An 18,951-nucleotide genomic window follows, 5' to 3' on the forward strand; every position below is an offset into this window, starting at 1 on the left:
TGTAAAGGGTACTGTGACAAGGTTGGTCTTTCTCTGGTATGGAATACCAATAGAGGAGGTATGAGAAATGATGGACATTTCTAAAATGTCCATGTAAAATGGTGGACAGAAGGCAAATTACAGGGTTTTTTATACTAGACCAGGTTTTTATACTAGACATCGTGAAAATTTTTTTGGACCTCTAACAAAAGTTCAAGCAGAGAACTAACATGATCCAAGTTTGAGTCATAAAATTATCATTCTTGATGCCAAGTAGACTGTATTTCCAAACAAGCTGAGACTTGAGGTTAGAGGTATGAGATAATAATGTTGAAAAAAATAATGACAGACACAAATTAATTTAGGAATTAAATCAATTACAAGGAACTGAATTCCAACATAATTTTAGGAATGGGATAGGGATTTGAGAAAGTGATTCTAAATTTATTTTTAAATATAAGTGTCTGAAACAAAAACTATGAGAGAATTATTGAGGGAGGGTAACTTGGAGGTTGGAAATTATACTGCAAAGTTAAATTATTTTAAGAATGACTTATTGACAATTGAGTAGATCAAAAACTCACTGGAACGAATCAGTTCCAGAAAGAATGTGTAGCTATGAACTTGAGTTTTGGAAGTCATTTTATATTGGGGTTGACAATTCAAACAATTGGGAAGACAATAAAAGGCTTCTGGCTGAGAAAACAGATAAGACACAATATGTGGATATTTTGTTCCTCCCAGGACTCCAGCACAATAAAAGAAACCAAGTGAAAAAAGGAATGCATCTGTAAAACAGAAGGGAACAAGAGAAAGGAACTCTTACTGAGATGAGAAAATTCTCAAAATTTTTACAAGATTCAGAATGAAAGGGAGAAGAGTGAAGGATAACACATGGAAAGAAAATCAGCCCCTGTAATATGCTACAAAAAGGTCTGCAAAAGAAGTAAGAGCCAGTCTGTACTATGAACCGTGGAGGCATTTTGATTTAGAGTCAGAAGGTTTAACTGCAGAACATAGCTGAGCAGTAGGGCTGAACACGGGAACGGTGTCGAATTTAAGGTCAACTGCACAAATCATTACTTATGACCCACGTCTTACACCCTGCACGCATGTACTTGGAATTTGGGCAGTTTCGTGTATCCCCATGTAAAACTCTTCATCTTCTCACTGAGGAAATTAAACCCAGATTTGGGGAAAGAAACAGTTTCACTAAATTCCAGAAGGAATGAAGACAAGGCTTCATGTATCTGTGAGAAAATGATTTTTAGTCTTGAATTCTATGCCCAGACAAGCTGTTGTTAAAGGAGTAAGAGAGAAAGTTATCTTACACATGTCCTGACTCTCCTAACCTCACCCCGCCCCCAAAAATCTATAAACTGAGATGAAGTGTGGCTACTACAAGATGTGTTAAAAAGAGCAGCAATTTTGAGGACTCTGCAGCAGGTCTAGAGAAAAATGGGTCCTTGAAACAGGTGGGTGAATTCTGGAGAAGAAAGCGTTTACATGAATGTGTGAGTGTGTGGTGGAGGTGATACCAGGAGCACTGAAGAGTCCACTGCCTACCATTATTCTGCACAGAGCCAATATTGATAATGATTTTTGGTGATAAGAAAAATCAAATGTATGCCAAAAAACATATTACTTTTAAGGGTCCTTCCACATAGAGCAGTTTATGTAATTCTTTTTTTTTTTTTTTGCTTTTTAATTTTATTTTTTCAGTGTTCCAAGGTTCATTGTTTATGCACCACACCCAGTGCTCCATGCAATACATGCCCTCTTTAATCCCCACCACCAGGCTCACCCAACCCCCCACCTGGCTCCCCTCCAAAGCCCTCAGTTTGTTTCTAAGAGTCCATAGTCTCTCATGCTTTGTTTCACCCTCTGATTTACCCCGATTCACTTTGTGGTTCTGATACTTAAGTATTTTCAACACTTCAGGTGGTCTGGCAAATATCCTGATGCACTATTATCTGAATTGATGAAGCATTATAGTGCATACATGGTTCTGGAAAGTGTCCAACTAGTAAATCTGATATTATGCATTTTCCAATAGAGTAAATCTTACTCAAATGTTTCTTGGGTTGCTAGCAACTTTGGAAACACTTGTTTATTTTTTTAGTATCTTTTGGGGAGGTTGCAATAATAATGTTTTTCTCGCTTACTGGGTTTCATTAAATGGCAGAATGTGTGGTTTACTCACTAAGATTTGTAGCTGTATTTTATGACTTCATATCCAAAATCATGTACTTAGTGATTTCTTTCAGAAGGCATTTGCCAAGACAGTGACCAAGCACCATTTCTTTCTTCCAGAGCAACTCTGACACAAATCCACTCAAATAAATTAGTATATTTAACTTGACTGGCTCATCTGGCCAGAGTATCAAGATGACGTGCCAATGCATGAGGTAATTTTTATGGCTACTACTAAAAAATTGTGATGAAGCATTGTTTTTATCTTAGTTTTTTCAGAAGCCAGCTTTCCTTTCTTTTGTCTTTCCTGTGGGCTTCTCGCGGAAAATGGTGCAATGAGCTGGTTTGCACACCACCTTTCTAGACTATTAGTGGTGAGTGGAGCCTGGGGATGTTGAGAAAGACATCATGCAACTAATTTAAATATAATGGCCTCTATTACATTTTATTTTACCACGTATTTGTATTTGTATTACCATTAGTCTTATTATTATGTTTTTTATTTATTTTTATTTGTTTTATAAACAAAGATTTGGGGAAATTACTTACATAAGTCAGTGTTTAACCACTGGTTTATCTTCCATTTAGGGTGTGTGTGTGTGTTTGTGTGTGTGTAATTGGCTTCCTTGTGTTTTCACTTTTTAAAATTGTACTTTTTCAATCCTAAAGTAAAGGATATTTTGGAATTTTACACATATGATGTACTTTAGAGGTCATTTTCCCCATCTCCTTTCTTTTAATTGAAAAGCTAAGGAAATTGTTGGAAACTGATTAACACAAGGTCAGGACTAGAACTCTAGTTTCCTGGTTTCAACTTATGCATTTCTCCAATAAGGATTTTTTTTCAAGTTCTTACATTGCAAAAACTATTGTTCAGTGTTTTTTAAATTTTATGTTAACCTTGTTATTTATCTCTAAGATTAGCAAAATAATAGCTCAAAGTTTTGAAAAAAAATATTATGTACTTAGCAGTTTAATGTTCCATGTAAATATATAGGTATGTCAAATTTCAAAGGTTTTACAATACGATAAACAGTATAATCTTTAATATTTTAGGCCAAAAAATTGGTTGAGATGCCAAACAATAATTATCACTTGTCAATATAAGAAAGTTCATGAATGTGAAACCAAGAATATTGGAGTCAATTTTTTTTGCACAGAAGTTACAGAAAATGGAAGACATAACAGTGCATAATATCATATGGGGCATACTTAAAAATACATTCACAGGGGCACCTGGGTGGCTCAGTGGGTTTAGCCGCTGCCTTCGGCTCAGGTCATGGTCTCGGGGTCCTGGGATCGAGTCCCGCATCGGGCTCTCTGCTCAGCGGGGAGCCTGCTTCCTCCTCCCTCTCTCTCTGCCTACTTGTGATCTCTGTCTGTCAAATGAATAAATAAAATCTTTAAAAAAAAAAATACATTCACAAGAGACCACCAAAATATATTATGCATTTTATGCATGCCTCAGGGATAGTTTAATAATATTTGATTAACTGAGAATTTAGTACAAAAATTCTTTCTGGATGTTATATATGAATGGACTAGAAATATATGTGATAATTTTATATGGTAATTTCAAAGCAATTCATTAGCTATGTATTGACTATGTAATATCAGCAAGATACTGTCTAGGAAAACAATCTACAGAGTATATGAAATGAGTTTAAACATCTTCTGCTTTTATAATTTAGTCACTAGAGCTTGTACACTGAAATGGTCTTTCTGTTTTAATAGTGTTCACCATTTAGATGAGTTTTAAAATACAAATTAATGAGATGAAGTCTCCAAAGTAAAGTATCTTCTTATAAAGTCTAAGTACATTTCTCCGCTCCACTGTGAGGTCTGTTTTTGCCCTTCAAAAAGCACGAATCCATGTGATTGGTTTTATATGCTTAGAAATGAACTGCTAACAAAAACTAGAATAATTTTACTGTTTGTAGTTCAAAATGTAGAGACAACTAAATTTGTACTTATTGGAGCATGTAACCGTATTACAAATCTGATGAGACCGCAGCTATACAAAACAGAAGAGAGCAAGCAAATGATTGACATGAAACTATAAAGATAAAAATGAGACTATTATTAGTGTTATGCTATTTATAAAATGAATTATTCCCTAGTCCTCTCCAAAAACCACAGAGTTATGGAACTATCATTTGAAATTCATTCACAAGAGCTACAAAATTCACTAACTACTGCTAATGTGGTTATTAGTTTGATTTTTTAACCTCTTTCTCTGCACGCACACACACACACACACATTTATGTAGCCACTTATGATTGTGTACTTGAATATCATTTTTACTGTGTACTACATAAAAAAGAATGCTTTTTAAAAAAACATTTTTCTTATTTAAAAAATAAAATTTTCATTTTGAATTTTCAAGATAAGATTTTTTTAAAAGTTTAGAAAAAAATGTATTAAATTTCATTAAATCAGCTTCTTAGTGCTGACTTTATCCTGAAATTAAATGTATCTAGTTAGCATGAAATAGCCTTCCCACAACCATTATTAAAATAAGGTGCAGATATCCATCATAAAATATGTTTTTTACTTTCCTCATTTATTTCAGCATATATTGTACATATGTATACACTGTCTACATTTACAGCAATTTGAAATTTGTAATAGAAGAATAGATAATGATCTTAGTTGTTTTCATTTTAATTAATTTCATTTTTTTCCCATAGTCCTAGTTCATCAAGCTCTCTTCTTAATAGGACCATTTTCAATATTCATTTGTAATTTCATTTTCCCACTGTGTTAGCTATTTCCTAAAGTAAGTTAAGCACATGAGGGGGTTATGCTTGCTCTTTTGTTTTTCTACAGCACAGTCCAGTAAGTAGATGCTCTGTTATACAACATAGTCCTCGTGTAAGTTAAAAAGATGTACTCCTTTTTTCCCTAAGGAATTTTTTAAATGCGAAGAGGTAGCTATATTCAGTTAACAAAATGTAACCTATCGTAAGCATTTTTGTTTCTGACCTGTTCCCAGTCATCAACTGATGACGACTTGCAACTCAGAAGAAAATAAATAAGCTTGGTAGAAATGCCTTATCTCTGTTAGGTACTCTTTAGCACTGACCGTTTATGAAAATTCAGCTGTTAGTTGAGTAACCTCTGTGGGAGAAAAAAGATTTGCTGAGCGTCAATGCTATACCACCAGGCATTGTGTTTCCCAGTTTTCAAAGTTTATACCTTTTACAGTTTACACTGTAACTGTTTCCTACCAACAATCTTCAAAGAATCCACACTACAATATTTTACCATTTTCGTTTGTTTCTTTCTTTTTTAAGATTTTATTTATTTATTTGACAGAGATCACAAGTAGGCAGAGAGGCAGGCAGAGAGAGAAGGGGAAGCAGGCTCCCTGCTGAACAGAGAGCCAGATGTGGGGCTGGAACCCAGGACCCTGAGATCATGACCTGAGCTAAAGGCAGAGGCTTTAACCCACTGAGTCACCCAGGTGCCCCAATTTTTTGTTTCTTTAATAACTCATGCTCTTTTGATTTTTCTCAGACTAGTAAAGCTAAACAAGGAGCAGGTTTTTTTCCTTAAAAAAGAGTGATTTTGCGTTAAGATTTACTTTTTAAAATATTTAGGTATATGCAATTAAGATCTTATATAAAAATATGTATAATTAAAAATATACAATACAATGACAAAGTAATGAAAAAGCCATAGAGTCTAAATAATAGTCAAGGCAAAAAATAAATAATGTGACAATTTTTTTACAACAAAAATATCTAAAATTGATTTTTAAATTTTATACATACCTATATGTTTAATAAGGAATATGTATACATGACCAAAATAACACATGCCCAAACACCTAAAGTTTATGTTTTAATAGTCATGATTAATAACTAGTACATTGTGTTCTGTAAATAGTAGTTGTTACGACCACATCAGAACTATTTAGTTTTCCTGTGGAGTCATGTGATGAGACATATTCTTCTTTATAATTCCAATGATATATCTGTGCCACTTCCAAAAGAATGCTCAGAAAAATGTACATTTTTTCTTAAGTTTCAATTTCCCATTTAGGAAAATGAAGTCAGCTTTAAATATCTTTATACTCCTTTCATCTATGGAGAAGGGGAAGGGGGACAGAGGCACAGAGTATCTATGACACATATGTCCTTCAGGAAAAAAGATTTTGCACCAGATGGTAATTTTCACATGTAACCAAGAAAAGAAAACCACTTTACCCACTAAAGGTGGGTGAAGGCAGGCCAGCTCTCTCTCTATCTCAAAATTTCAGGGAGGAGAGTTTTTTTGAGAAGCCAAACTGAAACGACTATAAAGGGGGGTGGGGGGAGGAAAAAAAGAATCAAGTAAGCACCTAGAAAATGAAAAGTCCTTTTCAATTTGAGTTGTTTTTGAGGAAATGAAAATTTTTATTAGTTTTGAATATTTGGGGGGTAAAGCTAGTGTAGAAGTTAACAATTTTGAAGAAAAAAGTAATCAAGTAATTATAGTAATTTGATATTGCTGCCACATCCAAGAACGTAAGCAGTAGGTTTGTATTATATATGCCATAGATTTTTTTTTCAAGCTTCATTTTTATATTAAATCATATTTTGCTTACTTTACAAAAATATCTGTCCACAATGAGAAGAGAGTTGGTTTTCCTCATAGACTGAGAAGCTGTGAACTAATTATTTAGGTTCCTGGAGAAGAAAAAAGTTCACATTAATATCAAAAGTTGGTAGATATTCACTTGGTAGATATTCACTTGTAATAAAAAGTATGCCTTCTTTTGATATTAGGAAAAGGCCAGTAAGAAAAACTGCAGATACTTGTTTGTTTGAAGATACGAGGGGTCAGAGTTAAGGGAATTCAAACATAAGGATGTGTTTCCCTTGAAAAAGGTAAAGTTTTAACCTGAAACTGAGTACGATAGTCACGAGCTTTGGGGAAGTAGGAAGAGAGGAAAAAATATAGGATGAGTGCTGTTAGGAATAAGGAGATGAATAGGCCACAGCTGAAGGTCTCAAATAAGATAGCTATTTTAAAAAGAAATTTTTAGTAGCCACAATCTAGTTTCCTCTCCAGTAATGTTCAGTAGCTCAGGTATAGAAAGTAGTTGTTTTGATTAATCAGCAGCTGACATTTTGCAAAGAAAAGGCAATGGAAAAATACAGAGTCCTCTAATAAATGGAGATGTGCTGAGGGTGGAGATTGAGAGGTTGCTCTACGCAGAAATGAGGGGAAGTTATGAGTGGACTGGTTACATGGAATGAGCACTGAAGAGTAGGCCTTTTTTTTTTTTTTTTTTAATACAGCTGGACAAATAATTGTCTGAAAGCAACAAAAGCAAGCTAGGAAAAATGAGGCCACTGCCATCAGGACGTAAGGCTTATGAAGTATGAAGAATTGAACCAACTCTGTTGGAGAAAGCTATCAGGAAAACTGAGGCTTTGAGAGAGGGTGAGGGAGGCTCCTATGTCTCAGGGAAAGCAGAGAAGGAGGGGAAGAATGTGAAGAAGAGGCTGAGGGTATTTGAGAGTTAATCCATGTTGAATGGGGAGGGGAGTTTGGGAAGGACAGTGGCAAGAAAAATGCAGGAAGCTAGCACCGGACAGCATGAGAATTTGACAATAGGTGAGCAAGGTTGTGGAGTGAATGATTGCACTATATGCAGAGGCTGAGATTAGAGGTCCAGATGGCTGATTTTTCTGAAGGTTGTGGACTGGCCATTCTTTTTTTTTTTTTTTTTTAAGATTTTATTTATTTATTTGACAGACAGAGAGCACAAGTAGGCAGAGAGGCAGCAGAGAGAGAGAGAGAGAGGAACAGGCTCCCCGCTGATCAGAGAGCCGGATGCAGGGCTCCATCCCAGGACTCTGGGATCATGACGTGAGCCGAAGACAGAGGCTTTAACCCACTGGGCCACCCAGGCGCCCCACAGGCTGGCCATTTTGAGTGAGATTCCTAGATAGAACAGGGGCTATAGTCCCTGGTCAGTGTTCGAAGAGATTAACATGAAGAGTGGTCTTCCGTCATAGGTCAAGTAAATCCCTCAACACTTTCTACCAAAAGCCTGGTGAGATAACCTGGATCATTTTCAAGCTAAGAATTGCCAAAGGTGGGGGCGCCTGGGTGGCTCAGTGGGTTAGAGCCTCTGCCTTCGGCTCAGGTCATGATCCCAGAGTCCTGGGATCGAGCCCCGCATCGGGCTCTCTGCTCCGCAGGGGGCCTGCTTCCTCCTCTCTCTCTGCCTGCCTCTCTGCCTAGTTATGATTTCTCTCTGTCAAATAAATAAAATATTAAAAAAAAAAAAAGAATTGCTGAAGGTGCAATAGGACTGTTAAAATATTGACTGGGGCTACTACTCCTTGAATCCTGGATAACATGGTAGCTATGAAACAGACGGAGTTGGTAAATGTTTGTTTTCTTATATTCTGTGTCAACATGGCATATAGACAATCCATATAAAACATGATTGAATTTATGCAGGTGCAGGTTTATAAAGAGAAACAAAAAAGAGAAACAAAGCTATCCAGCCTTGCTTTATATCTTAAAAATAAGAAAATCATTTGTCAAAACAACATGTCTGACTCACTTGATTCTCTTAATGTTACCTTGATAAGAATTTTAAAGATATATTTGAAGCTTTGAATCACTAATGAGATCATAGAAGAAACCTAGACGGTGAGTGATCCCTATCCCTCTTTGTGAAGCCAAAGACTAGGAACAGAACAACACATGCTATGAAAGGTCATAAATTACTGTGGACAGTTTTTGTGTAGGTAAAACATAGGACACCAAATAGTTAAAGAGAGTTCAGTCCCACTGATCATAATCTGGCTATTAGATTGAAAAGCCTCTGAATCCAGTTTATCAAGGAAGAATGTGGACATGTTTTGAAAGAACTCAGCTAATTTATGGATACTTCTATACATTGCACTTAGGGATTTAACCTTTCAAAAGCAGGATGGCATATACAAAAAATCATGGTAACAATTTTGCAAATAGTAGGTTGGAATTGTGAATTCTGAATCAAATTATTTTAGAGTGTTCTTTGGTTTTTGGAGAGTTAATTAGCCATCCTCTCTGGAGTCACTAAACTCCAACTGGGCAGAATTCTAGAACTGTACTATTCTAAAAAGAATTCAAAGAGAATTCGTGACCAGATCTTTCTTTTCATTGAAGTCATATGAAAAACACAGTGTTCTGAGCTGGACAAATGCAAAGCACAGTGACTTCCACTGGCATATTTTGTAGTCTGGTTTTTGAGGAGAATAAAATTAAGGAGCTGCTTCAGAAACTTATATTAATTCTGTTTTGTTTTGTTTTTTTCAGTTGACTCTTGTAAGTACCACTTGGCAGCATATTGAGAATGTGGGTCAGAGCAACCTATCTTTTTGCTACCCACATTCAAGCAGTCAAATCAGGTTTCAAGTCAAGTCAGATTACTTGGAAGAGAGAAAATGACAGAGTTATCTTTTTTAAAATTCCCTGGTTTAAAACACAAAAGCAAAACCTTCTTAATGTTAAGATCATAAAAACTACTTAGGTTATTAGTGTTAAATCCCTGCAACATTTTCACCTATTCATTTAATGAATGGGTCATATATGGTGCCATTTTCGTGTAAAGTGGAGTTTGTGTACAGTAGCTTTAGATAATTGATTTAGATGGGAATTTATCACTTCAGGATGTCGATCGAAAAAAAAATGAAAAAAATAATGAGTGATATTGGCTGCTTGATCAGAATGTTGAATAAAGTCATACTTAGATTTAGTCTACAAGCTGCTCTTAGACAATTGGAAGTTATGGCTATGCATGAATTAGATCAGATTTTTCCTTCTTTGGTTAATGTGTCTATCTATAGATGTATTTACTCCATAAGGGAATAATTTTCTCACTTCAAATCTGTGAACAAGATTTTAACAGAGCCTTCAATAGTCTCAGCAACTAGTCAATGAGATGAGTACACCTACCAGAGTGTATTAATTAATAGGAGCTCAAGAGACAATCAGTTTGGGCCTAAACACTCTACATATTCAGGTATATCTAAAGTTATACTGCATATATTATGATGTTCTTTGGTCGGGTAAATAAATCAAGATGGAGATACAGGGATTTGACTAATTGAAATTAACCTCTGATATTGACCAGTGTCAGGATAGATGCCTCTTCCAAAGTCAGATTTGGGATACTCCAAAAAGTAAAATTACTTTTGAACACAGAATGTTAAAAGACCAAAAAGGGAGACTGCCCCTGAGCATTGTCTAAGTAGCAGTGTTAGTACGTAGATCTAGCACTATTACTGTATACTAATACTATGATGTTGGAAATAGAAATAGAGAATAGGTTTAATTTTAGGGCTTATTTTGTTACAGTAGGAGTTCAGTAATCACATGAAAACAAAATGAAATGAAAAACGTATTTCTATTATGTTATGAAATGCCTTATATCACTATTAACTTCCTTTATGAAAAATGGTGGTTATGCTTCTCTGGAAAATGTTTAAGAATAATAGGATTTTCTTAAAGGAATTATTGAATTACAACATGTGCTATCAATTACTGTAAATAATCTCTTAAAATCCCACAAAGGAATCCAATTGCTCACAAAGAAAGTGGAAAAGCCATAAAAGTCAGATGTATTAAGAACGAGACCTAATTCTCTATAACATCCCGGACATTGCTCTAAATTCTCATAATTGCAAGATTGCCCACATGCTTATAATTAATTTATAGACTTTGGCAGAGGGTTTCAGATATTGTTTACTTCAGATAATCAGGTTGGGAGATGATCAGTTCCTTGTTTGATCTACAAGCTTATATTCTGCAATTTTGCTCAATTTCACATTAATGCAACACTTAGCAAAAAGACATTTTGAACCATTTTGTCAGAAAATATTCAGATAAAAATTTATAGGGTTCTAGTACTTAAGAAAAATGTTTAAATCCATGTTGATTTTATTTTCCTACTTCAGTCGTAGAAAGCATTTTAAAACATATTTTTTTGTATTGCCTTTAATAAGAAATTATTGATGATTTTTTTGGTATGATTTCTATTTACAAATTGAGTGACCATGAGCTATCAGAGGAAATAACATCAAGAGGACTTTTCTGTAGGTTTGCCAAATACAAAACCAAATTAAAAAATAACTTAGAGGCAGGTCACCTGGGTGGCTCAGTCCTTTCAGCATCTGCCTTCTGCTCTGGTAGTGATCCCAGCTGCAGTGCTGGGATTGAGCCCTGTGTTGGGGCTCCCTGCTTGGTGGCGAGCCTGCTTCTCTCTATTCCTCTGCTTATCCCCTGCCCCGCCCTGTTCATGCTCACTCTCTCGCTCTCTCTTTCAAATAAATAAAATCTTTAAAAAAAAATTACTTCGAGGAAAATAATAATTCTCAGTTCTTTAAAATTAATTGTTCTGTGTATAGCTCTCTGAATATAAAAATACAGGATCTGTTGCCTTTAAAACCTAGGATCCCAATATTACCTTTAAAAGGAATTCAGAACAGTATGTACATTCCCACAAAGAAAGTGGGAATTTCTCACTGTAATTACTGTGTCAAAAAGGAAGATTGTTTAAAGAAAGTATTAATGCCTAATACAAATGTATCAAAGTGAAAAATATTTAATTAGAAACATTCTGTAAAAGCAAAATCTCATCTGTCCTGTCATTATACCTCTACATACATTAGTATGTGCCTCTTAAGAATTATGGATATTTCCTTACAAAGATATAGTTTATAAATCAAAATGTAAAATTTGTGGGTTTTCTTTTCCATTTCTCAGACAATCTCACAGTACATAGTGTCCTCGTTACTTCAAAAATAGACCATCCTTTTGGTGAATTATACAGTTGGGATTCTAAATATTTCAAAGTGTTTTTTCTTTGTGTATTTATCCATATTTATTAATTTTATTAACTCAGTAGACTTTTAATAATTAGGAAATAAACTTTATTCTAGAATGTAGTTCTGCTACCAAGTGAGTTTTCTTATTCTAGAATAGGTAAAATATAAGCAGAAATATTAGCAGTCAAGAGTGATATAATATATGAGCTGTTAAAGAAAGGATTCTGGTTCTAGTTTTATTTCTTACAACTGGATGGATGAAAATTTATAAATATCAAGCTATATGTAAGTTTACACTTCCAGAATTAAGATAGAGATGGTTGATTTGTCATAATTTCCGAGCTTTCTGAAATAATTTTCCCTGTTGTATTGGATTGCATGAAAATATAAATGAGAACGGTTCACTTGAAAGGGAAATAACAATTTTAATTTTTAAAAAAGTATGGCACAGTTGTTTTTTAACCAAATTCAGAGATCTTTTTATCTCAAAGGCCACTGTTCATGTTCAACATACACAACAAAAGAAGCCCCTACACTCGTATAGCTAGCTATAAAGTTCGCTGCAGGTAACATCTCAGTATTATGTTATATTTTGAAATTCTATTTTTGCTCATGATTTTTCAGTCTGTGTTTTGTTTTGTTTTTTTCTTTTTTGGTCCTACAACAAATCTATTAATTTAAAAAGGATAGAGAAGCAGAGAAGAGAGTCAAACCTGTTAACTTGTTTTAGAGCAACATTGCCAAAATGTGCTGAAGGGCAGTAAATGAAAACCGTCGGTAAAATCAATAATCTTTAAAGCATGACCCATGCATTTAATGTAGTTATGTTATCTCTGTTCTTTGTGGAGAACCCCCAGCTGGTGGTAGTACTCATAGAACAGAGTGCCACCCTCCACGTCAAGTCAAGAAATGTCATCTCTATATTTGTAAAAGTTCTTCCCACATTTTTATTAAATCCGTACTTACACTACATGTCAATGTCTACTGACATTGGTGGTATTCTTGACTTTAACGGAAATTGATGATAAGCATTACAAGGATTGATTTTATATTTTGGTCAACAGATTTTCCACATGACATATGACCTTGCCAGTGCAGTGGTGAGAATTTTTAACCTCATCGGCATGATGCTGCTGCTGTGCCACTGGGATGGCTGTCTTCAGTTCTTGGTACCACTACTGCAGGATTTCCCACCAGACTGCTGGGTGTCCCTGAACGAAATGGTTGTAAGTAATTCATATTCTTTTACACCCTACATAGTCCATGTTTTGCCAGAAAGTTCTAAGGGTATGCTAGAATGATCTAATTTCTTCTCCGAAAATGTTCGGAGAAAATTTTGCTTTTGTGGATGTAAAATTGAATGTTCTATCGCTTTTTCTGCAACTACATTTCATTTACATGAAATGTTTCTGGGAATGTGTATGTTACAGGATCTATTTTGAGGTATCTTACTCTGTGTATATTGAAGACGTATTTTATTTCAAAGCTACATGTACACTCACACGTACGTATAATTGTGGTACAACGTTCATGGTACAATGTTCTTCCAAAACTGCCTACTGCTTAGAATATCTCCTTTTTTTTCCAACTTGATTTTGGCATTTACTATGCTTGAGACATGCAATTCTAGGTGGTGTTTAAACTTGCAGAGACATGTACATCAGTTTAAATACAATGAGATATGATGTGCATGATCTTTTCTCTAGGGAAGACAAGGAAACATTCATGGAAAAGGTAAAGCCTTTATTTACTTTTAATTTTTATTTATTTTTAAATTTAGGTATAGTTGACACATAATGTTACATTAGTTTCAGGTATATAGTTTACCCTGAAAGATATTTACATATTTAAAAAATCTGTGAAGTATAAATTTGATTTATTTAATTAAGTATATTCATAGTCACATTTATTTTTAAGAATATGGGTTTTAAAAAGAAAACGTGTTTTGATCTATCTTGTACAATACTTAACAAAGAAATTGGAACAATAGTAAATAATAGACGATAAATTTTACGAGACTCTCACAAAATTTTAACTTTGGCATAAATCAAGTGCCCTCTTTCTTCCCAAAATGTTCCATATTAATTTCTGGGCTTATTATTGTAGAAGTGATATGGACATTTTAATAACATATATTTTTTCTTCTAATAACTATAGCTCAGGCTTTGTATTTGAAGAAAAGAGGAGTTTACATTACATGTTAAGAGGTCCAGTCTTCTTTCTTTACTTTCTTCTGGCCGACTTATTTTCCTCCCTCCTTCCTACTCTCCCAATCCCTGCCTTCTTTATCCCTTTAACGCCTTTCTTTGAGACTTGATATTCACCTGGTTCTCTCCTTCATTTCATTCATATCTGTTTAAATATCACTGCCTACTTATGAAATTGGCTTTTACTTTCTTTCACATTTATTTAACATTATTTTCATGTTTAACTCTAATGTCAAGGGTAGGAAACAGTTAAGTCTATGTTCAACTATAAAGACCAGAAATACATTATGAATATTAGTGATATGAAGGAGATAACCATAAAAAAGATAATTTTTGTATCGATAGAGGATCTCCATGGTGTCCTTTGACCTTGAAGATATTATTTTCTATCCTAAAGCCATTGAATTCTGGAAAACCTTCCATTACAGCAAAACAAAGCAAAGTGTATTTACATAATAAGGGCGCTATAAATAAGTAAAATCCAATGTAAGAAAAAAGCACCCTCCATGTATCTATCTTGCTTACTATATATGAGCCCTGGTGCTTTGAAATATGCTCTTATTTTAAGGTCCTCATAGCAACAGAATGAGGTGAAAACTATTATCCCCCATTTTACAGTTCAGAAATCCGAAATTTTTAGAGATTAGTCTAATTGTTCAATAGCACACAGGTTAGTAGATGAATAGAACCAAGATTAGAATGCCTAGGGCTGCCTGGGTGGCTCAGTGGGTTAAGCCTCTACCTTCAGCTCAGGTCCTGATCTCAGGGTCCTGTTGAGCCCCACATCTGGCTGGCTGCTCGGCAGGGAGCTGCTTTCCCCTCTCTCTGTGCCTGCCTCTCTGCCTACTTGTGAACTCTCTTTCTCTGTCAAATAAATAAATAAAATCTTAAAAAAAAATTAGACTGCCTAGCTATCTGACTTCATAATTTCTGTTCTAAACCTTAGAATATCTCGTGTTGTGTAGATTGTAAAAATTAGTTAAGAAAAGTAATGACAAGAAATGAAACTTGTCACAGCACTCCGGTTACTGTAGCAAGTCACTCGAAAATCAGCATTTGAGCTCTAACACTAAAAAGCAGCAAGACGGATATGAGATGTAGACGTAGAAAAGCAAAATCAAATTCCGAAGGCAAAAAGTGAGAAGCCAGGTCAGGTAGATGGAGGACATTGTATCAATCGTTCTTAGGTATGTGCTTGACAATTCTATGACGTTTGACATTGATACTAAATAATTCATGATAAAGATTAGGGTGTTGGGTGAATTCTTTATTCCTTCTTTTTCGTATTTAGCATTCATAAATGATTTATATCCTTAAGTATTATTTTAAATCCTCCTTACCATATTTTCATTTATATGTATACATATATCTTTTTATATGTATTTTTAATATTTTTGAAACACATTTGTTTCAAAAATATATCTATATCCTTATCTACATATCACTAGCTAGTTATCATATATGTCCTATAACAAGAGATCCAGAGTAATGCTATGACTATACTATATCCATCACTGGTAATTTGTTCAATATATTTATTCTTATCTTAACTGTTTCTAATCTGCTGTTCCTTCCGTAGAAATAGCTTCAGTTCCTCTCAGTGAATTCCTTTGCAGTCTTTATAAATTCCTCATTGGAAGAATTCTTTAAATGCTATTTTTTAAGAGTTAATCACTAGCACATGGTAGGCTACTTGAATTGATGAGGTGAGAGATACTGACTTGACAAATCCGACTTAAACAAGGATTAGTCATGCTCCTCATTTATAATATAACCTTCTGTGTTGAATATTTCATTCAAGAAATATTTGAATTATAGAATTCTGTCTGATTGAAAATCTTGGATTGGTCAGATAATTAAAGTCTAATGAAATTAGTTCTGAAAATCTTGCCATTCTCATATTTTGTGACTATGTTTCTAGGCATATCACACTAAAACTGTAATAGTTCATTATTGAAGTGATCAGCAGTGGCGGTTTTGGTTTAAGTCATAAAATCGTGAAATACTCATTTTAAAAGTCTAAGAAAATAAAAATTATGATACATTTGAACATAGTATTAATTTTGACATAATTTAAGGAATGACTTTACAGAAGGATTTGCAGCTAACTAGTGCATTCCTATAGTAGTGTGTCTCTAGTTTTTTTTTTTTTTTTTTAAGATTTTATTTATTTTTTTGATATAGAGAAAGTACAAACAGGGGGAGCCACAGGGAGAGGGAGAAGTAGACTCCCGCTGAGCAGAGAGCCAGAGGTAGGATGCTGAGCTACCCAGGCACCCTATAGTAGTGTTTCTCTAATGGAAGTCTGAAGATTTACTCTCAGGGAGGCACAGGTTTTCTCCCAGCAATCTTGTAAATGTATAAATATATGTTGGTGATAGTTTGAAAGGTTTCAAGGTAAAAACATTATGAATCTACAATCATCTGAATGACCTAAATATGGAGTCTGGATTTGCTTTTACAGTTGAAGGGCATTGTGCCATATAAAATAATTCTCACTTATAGGCTTAATAATTAATGATCAATTTATATGAAATGAGGGCTAAGTGACATCATATTAAATGCTATACAGAATTTTTACCATAGAGTTGTATTTGTTTCAGTAACATAATAATCAAAATAATTTGAGCCAACTCAAGTGCCATTTATTGTAATGCTTCATTTTGTTGTGATTTGAAGGACTGTACGCATTACTTCATCTTGAGAGATGCCTTCTAGAAGGCAGGAAATATATTTTATCAGTATTTACATTCCCCACAGATTCTATGCCAACCTTGTATATCTTGCTAAATAAATACTGTGTTTATACTAAATAAGTAACCATCAAAATTATTTAAAAATTTTGTGTAAAGGGGTTATTCTGTTATGCATTTTAAATGTTCTTCCTTGGATAGTTTTTGCTTTAATAATTTGTACATCAAATTATTTCTTCAAAGAATATGTGATCACTTGGCCAACTCATGAGCAATATAAAAATACTCAAAATTCATGAAATTTATATGAACCATACTAAGCATATCGGAAAATAAGATATATAAATGTCTGAAAGGATCTAATTAACATTTATGTGGAGAAAACAAGAGATCTGATTAGAAAACCTAGATTACTACAAAATTTCATTTTCATTTGAGACAGTGTATCTCGAATTATTAGTGTGTTACAAATAACCAAATGGTCACACACTCCACATTCTCCAGATCCCTTCCTCTTGGATGGGGTCCTCTGATGGTTATGATCAATGGGTTCTGAGTGGCAGTTTCAAATTTCACTTACAGGTCTAAGCATTGAAAAGCTTTTTTATTTTTTTGCAGTCCTCAAGGTCTTTTTTTGCCTCTTCAGAGACATCCTTTTAGTTTGTAGCCCACAGCATAACATAGCTTATCCTGACTCATTTAGACAATAGAAAAGGGATGGGAAAATCTGGCAGAATTGAATATAGAGACACGTTTCAGAATTGCCTCCACCATTAAAGCTTTTGTGATTTTAGGCAAATCACTCAATTTTCCATAGTTCAACTGTGGAATGAATGTATATTACTTATTCTTTCATTTAGGTAATTTGTTGAGTCCTTGTTTTGTGCTAGGCAGTATCTTAGGCACTGAACGTACACTAGAGAATGAGATAAATTTCTGCCCTCATAGTGCTTACATTCAAACAAGCTTTCATTCGTACCATTTCATTCTAAGTACCAAAAACTATATAGAGATTTAAAATTTTGATTTTTTTAATCTAAGGGAATAGAAAATTATATGCAAAAGCCCTTAACATGAATTTGAATTAAGGCCTTTGAAATGTATGTACTGCCCAAACTTATAAACAAGGGGAAGAGCGCTAGCTAGATCCTGCCCTCTTTCTTGCCTTGCTGCCTACACCTGGAAATATAGCCATTCTTACAAAACTCTTTGTCTTCCTGATTTAGGCCCCCAGAGAGCACTATTTTTTTCTAACTCACACACTGGTGTGCTAGTTGCAGCATTGCATGAATGGAAACAAAGTCTATGAGGAGTATAAACTAAAGGTGGAGAGAGACAAAATCGGGGGACATTTGTTTTAACTAATATCAGCTGGCTTTGGGTAAGGAACCTTCAACAAAGAGTGGAGATTGAGACATGGTAGTCATGTCTAGCTAAAAACTGTAATGATCAAAATAAATGTGTGCTGGAAGGGGGGGCTTGGGTAGAAAGAGTTGTTTATTAATATCTCCTATTTCAAGCCAATTATTTTGGGGGAAAAAGATTTATATTGTTTATAAGCATGTCCCCATATACAAGTAGAACATTGAAACCTATGATGATTAAATTATTATCTATTGATAGTCTAGCAAATATATGAAGACAAAATTCAAATAGCTTCACTTTTTGTTTTACAAGCCCAATTAACTAGTTAAGTAATGATTGATTGAAACAATATAACCAAGATAATTTTATTAAGAATTAAAAATACCTCTCTCCTCTCTTGAGGTCTGGCAATGTATTTTGGATTTGAAATTCTATCAATTAGAAATTGTATTATTATATTACTGACTTTTTAAAAATAGAGAATATATTACTTTAACAGAATTTTTTGCAAGTCCTAACAAAGGTAACTAATTTGCTGACAATTCACCATGTAGCTTTACAGGAAAAAAAAATGCATTCATAACTCCTATAAATTATAATAACAATGTAGGTCAGCAGCCTGCTGAGTGTTATGATTCCCCTTTGCCATCCTGTTTCTGCCCATTAGGAAGGCCAGCCTGGTGACTGCTCTTTTT

The 18,951-nt window shown here is 34.3% G+C and overlaps 1 protein-coding gene across 1 annotated transcript in view; it reads left to right on the plus strand.

Annotated features, from left to right (window-relative positions):
- Window positions 1–18,951, plus strand: part of HCN1 (hyperpolarization activated cyclic nucleotide gated potassium channel 1) — a 398,356-nt gene that overhangs the window by 203,279 nt on the left and 176,126 nt on the right. The window contains exon 3 of the mRNA XM_046000839.1: window positions 13,056–13,217. Coding sequence (XP_045856795.1) covers window positions 13,056–13,217 — 162 coding nt within the window. The remainder of the gene's footprint in view (window positions 1–13,055; window positions 13,218–18,951) is intronic.

This window comes from Meles meles, chromosome 3 (assembly GCF_922984935.1).
Source record: "Meles meles chromosome 3, mMelMel3.1 paternal haplotype, whole genome shotgun sequence".
In the NCBI taxonomy this organism is placed as follows: Eukaryota; Metazoa; Chordata; class Mammalia; order Carnivora; family Mustelidae; genus Meles; species Meles meles.